The sequence below is a fragment of the Chinchilla lanigera genome, unplaced genomic scaffold (assembly GCF_000276665.1).
Source record: "Chinchilla lanigera isolate Chin_1 unplaced genomic scaffold, ChiLan1.0 scaffold00098, whole genome shotgun sequence".
Classification (NCBI taxonomy): Eukaryota; Metazoa; Chordata; class Mammalia; order Rodentia; family Chinchillidae; genus Chinchilla; species Chinchilla lanigera.
Window position 1 is genome coordinate 7,923,935 of NW_004955499.1, and position 4,269 is coordinate 7,928,203.

At 40.2% G+C, this 4,269-nt stretch overlaps 1 protein-coding gene across 7 annotated transcripts in view; it reads right to left on the reverse strand.

Moving 5' to 3' along the window:
• Gpr143 (G protein-coupled receptor 143) overlaps positions 1-4,269 on the reverse strand; it is a 53,572-nt gene that overhangs the window by 23,659 nt on the left and 25,644 nt on the right. Inside the window, exons 2-4 of one of the 7 annotated variants that reach the window (XM_013505616.1) lie at positions 3,547-3,564; positions 3,389-3,409; positions 3,039-3,058 (exon numbers count right to left, since the gene is read on the reverse strand). The exons of the other annotated variants lie outside the window; for them this stretch is intronic. Coding sequence (XP_013361070.1) covers positions 3,039-3,058; positions 3,389-3,409; positions 3,547-3,564 — 59 coding nt within the window. The remainder of the gene's footprint in view (positions 1-3,038; positions 3,059-3,388; positions 3,410-3,546; positions 3,565-4,269) is intronic. 7 annotated transcript variants of the gene reach the window in all.

Below are 4,269 nucleotides of genomic sequence, written 5' to 3' on the forward strand. Positions count from 1 at the left end.
AAATCATATATTATACACTTTATATTATATAATAAATTAAATATTATATACAACACATATTATATATTATATTGCAGATAGTATGTTATATATTATATGATTTAGTATAGATCAGCATTACACAAAATATATTTCATGTTACATATGTAATATACACAATATACACATCACATATATAACACATTGCATATTATGTAATGTGTTATATAATATTTTATATGCACTATATTATATGTATATGGTATATAATATATAAAATTTATATTATATAAAATATATCATGCATTATATGATATGTCATATATTGTAGGTCCTATATTATATGAGTTATATATTGTATGTGTTGTGTGTGATATATTATGTTATATTATATTAATTATATATTGTATATTATATATGTATATATTCTTTTCTAAATATATTCTTCTATATATATATTCTTTATTATTTTTCCTGTTTAAAATTTTCTACAGTTTCTTATACATTTAAAGTATTACTTTTTTCCATATACATGTTTCAAAATTGTAACATGCTGCGTAGTCCTCAGAAGGCTGAAGTAGGAGGAACGTTGTGTGTTTGAGGCTGGCCTGGACTACAAAGTAAGCTCAAGGCCAGCCTGAACTGCACAGCAAGACCCTGTCTCAAAAAGGTTCAAAACAAAAGACAAGCCTGGGAAACTCAGGGAGACCATGTCTGAAAAGAAAAAGTGCTGGGGATGTAGCTGATTGCAGAAGGCCCTGGGTTCAATTCCCAGTGCCAGTACCACTAATTTTATATACATATATATACATCATATACTATATAATACATATTATATATAATAAGTCATATATTATATACAATACATTATACATAATAAGTTAAATATATACAACACATATTGTATATTATATATTACATATATTATGTGTTTTATAGCACAGCACACATTACACATAACACAACACATAAAATATTTCATATATTACATATGTAATATATGCAATATATCAAGCACATCACACATCATGTTACATGCTCTGTAATATGTATTGTATATGTGCTATATTATGCATATGATATGTAATATATAAAATTTATATTATATATTGAATATATTGTGTATGTGTAATGTATTATATATTATATTTTTATATTAATCATATTATATATTATATATTTTATGTATATATTTTTTCTATATATTCTTCTATATATATTCTTCTTATATATTCTTATATATATATTCTCTATATATTCTTCTATATATACTTTCCTTATTATTTTTCCTGTTTAAAATTTAAAATTTGAAATTTTCTACAGTTTTTTATACATTTAAAGTATTACTTTATTCCATATACGTGTTTCAAAATTGTAACATGCTGCTCAGCCCTCAGAAGGCTGAGGCAGGAGGAATGTTGTGTGTTTGAGGCCAGCCTGGGCTACAAAGTGAGCTCAAGGCCAGCCTGAACTGCATAGCAGGACCCTACCTCAAAAAGAACAACAAAAGAATTATAACATACTGATAACAACAGTAGGTATACAGAGTGAAAGTTTTTTTTTTTCCTTTAAATTCTTTTAAGGTTAAAAAAAATACATTCTTTAAGGTTAAATATAGAAAAGATGGAAGAGTTCCCTGTAGATTATGGCCTTAATTTTTTTTTTTTTAGACAGGCTCTTCTGTGTAGCCCAGGCTGACCTTGAGCTCACAGAGATTCTTCTGCATCAGCCTTCAGAGTGCTAGGATTGCAGGCCTGCACCATCACCCCTGGTTTACCCTCCTTTTTTTTTTTTTTTTTTCGCTGTATTTTCTTAAAGAAAGGAAAACAGGGCCAGGGGTCTAGCACCAAAAACAAAGAAAAACAAAAACAAAAACAGTGATGGGAGATGCAGCAAGTGTGAGATCCTGAGCTTGATTTCCAGCACCAACAAAAAAAAAAGAAAAAGAATGATGGGAGATGTAGTTTTGTGGTAGAGCTCTTGCTTAGCACATGGGGGCCTTGAATTCCAGCCATAGCACCCTCTCTGTCAGACAAGAAAGAACAGGAAAAAGAAAAGAACCCCACCTGTACCATACTTACCATCAGTAATAAATTCCTGTTTGGGACAGGCTCCTTTTGCTTTGCTTTGCTTTGCTTTGTTTTGTTTTTGAGACAGGGTCTCGCTGTGTAGTTCAGGATGGCCTTGAGCTCACTATCTACCCAAGGCTGGCCTTGAACTTGCTAGCATCTTCCTGCTTCAGCCTCCAGATAAGCTCATTTATGACCACAGAACAGAACACCCTTTGTCCACTTTCCCCATAAAATGGCTTCCTTCCAGTTGCTTTCAATCAACCAAAGCTAAGCTGTCCCTTTGCTTCCAGGTGCTCTTCTCCTTCAATATTTGGTCGAAAATAGTTACTCGACCCTCCCCTGCCCTCAGGCTCCTCCATACTTGCACCACCTCCTTGTGACGCTTGCTCCCTCCTGGGACCACAGCGTGGGCTTCCGGTTGGATCCTGCAAGACCAGAAGGAAGCAGAGCCCTGTTTAACAATGGGCTGCAGGGCTGGGGATTTAGCTCAGAGGCAAAAGCGCCTGCCTGGCAAGCGCAAGGTCGTGAGTTCAGTTCCTGGTACCGGAGAAAAAAAACAAACAAACAAACAAACAAAAAAATAATAATAATAATAACAATGGGCTGCAGACACCAGCACTTCAAAAGACCAAGCGCTGGTGCAACCATGAGCTAGGAATGCAGCCTGTCGGGCTGCAGCTGCCCTGCTCAGAGTACAGACGATCAGGTCAGCATCCTAAAAAGCCTCAGCAGCCTCTCCGTGGCACAGGGCGTAAGGCTCGGAGAGAGGCTCCCCGGATGTGGCGTGGCAAAGGGTCAGCCCTCACATTTACTGTGGATGGGCGATCTCTTTGCTTCTCTCTTGCTGAGCAGAGGTTGCTCAGGGCAGGAGGCCCATCCGTGCAACGGCATCCACGATTCGATTTCTGCTTTCTGCCCCTGCTGCACACACCCTGCCTCTCTGCTCCCTGAATGCAGGCCCGCTGCAGACACACGGGGTAAACTGGCCCCGGTGCTCCAGGACCAGCCTGGCACAGAGATCAGGGGGCAGAGCTCTCGCCGAGGAAATTGCTTTGAATGATTGGAATAGCTGGCCTTGCAGAGAATGTGAAACAGCAAGGGTGTAAGGAGAAACTGCAGCCGGGTGTAGTGGCGCAGGCGTGTAATCCCAGCACTGTGGAATCTGACGCAGGAGGATCGCCGCAGGTTCGAGGCCACCTGGGTTACATACTGAATTCAAGGCAGCTTGAACTACACAGTGAGACCCTGTCCGTGGGACTCTGGAAATCTTTCCCCGTACATCCAACCTCTTTTTGTTTGTTTGTTTTTTTTCCGGTGCCGGGAATCAAACTTACGACCTTGCGCTTGCCAGGCAGGCGCTGTGCCACTGAGCTGAATCCCCAGCCCCCAACCTCTTGTTTTTATTTGTTTGTTTGTTTGTCTTTTTGAGACAGGGTCTCGCTATGCAGTTCAGGCTGGCCTTCAGCTCCATTTGTAGCCCAGGCTAATCTTGAACTTGCAGCAATCCTCCTGCCTCAGCCTCCCAGTGCTGGGATTACAGGCGTGTGCCACCACACACGGCTCTTCAACCTCTTGTTTAACAGACCTGGGGAAGTGATGTGGGCACATTATGTTTTTCCTCTCTGCCCACAGCCAAGGAAAATCTGTTATGGTGGAGTTCTAGAATGTTCCACAAAAGTCTCATGTGTTCACAGGTGGGCCTTTTGGATCATACGGTGCTGTGCTCATCAGATTTGTCCAGAGATGAATGCACAGCTGGAGGGCCCAGTTGGAAGTGGTAGGTCAAGAGCTGTGACCTGGAACTGCCTCTCTGCCTCCAGGAGCCTCCCTTCCTTCTACTTCCTCATCGCCCATGGGTCGGGCACCTTGTCCTCCATGCTGCCCCGGACTGAAATCGTGAACCAAAACAAACTTCTCCTTTAAGTTGTGCATATTTGGTATTTTGTCCCACTGATGATCAAGTAGCTAAGACAACTCCCTTCCCTAACTGCTTTCGTACTTATTGAATCCAAGCATTGGGTCTGAATCAGGTACAGAGAAAGTTGAGTCACTGGTAAGAGAAGCTTTTCCCTATGAAACATGATGCTTGATTTTTTTTTTTTTTTTTTTTTGTATCTGGACTTGAACTCAGGACCTTGCACTTGCTAGGCAGGCACTGTGCCACTGAGCTATCTCCCTGGCCCAGAGTGTGACTCCTTCATCATGCCCTTAACATCCT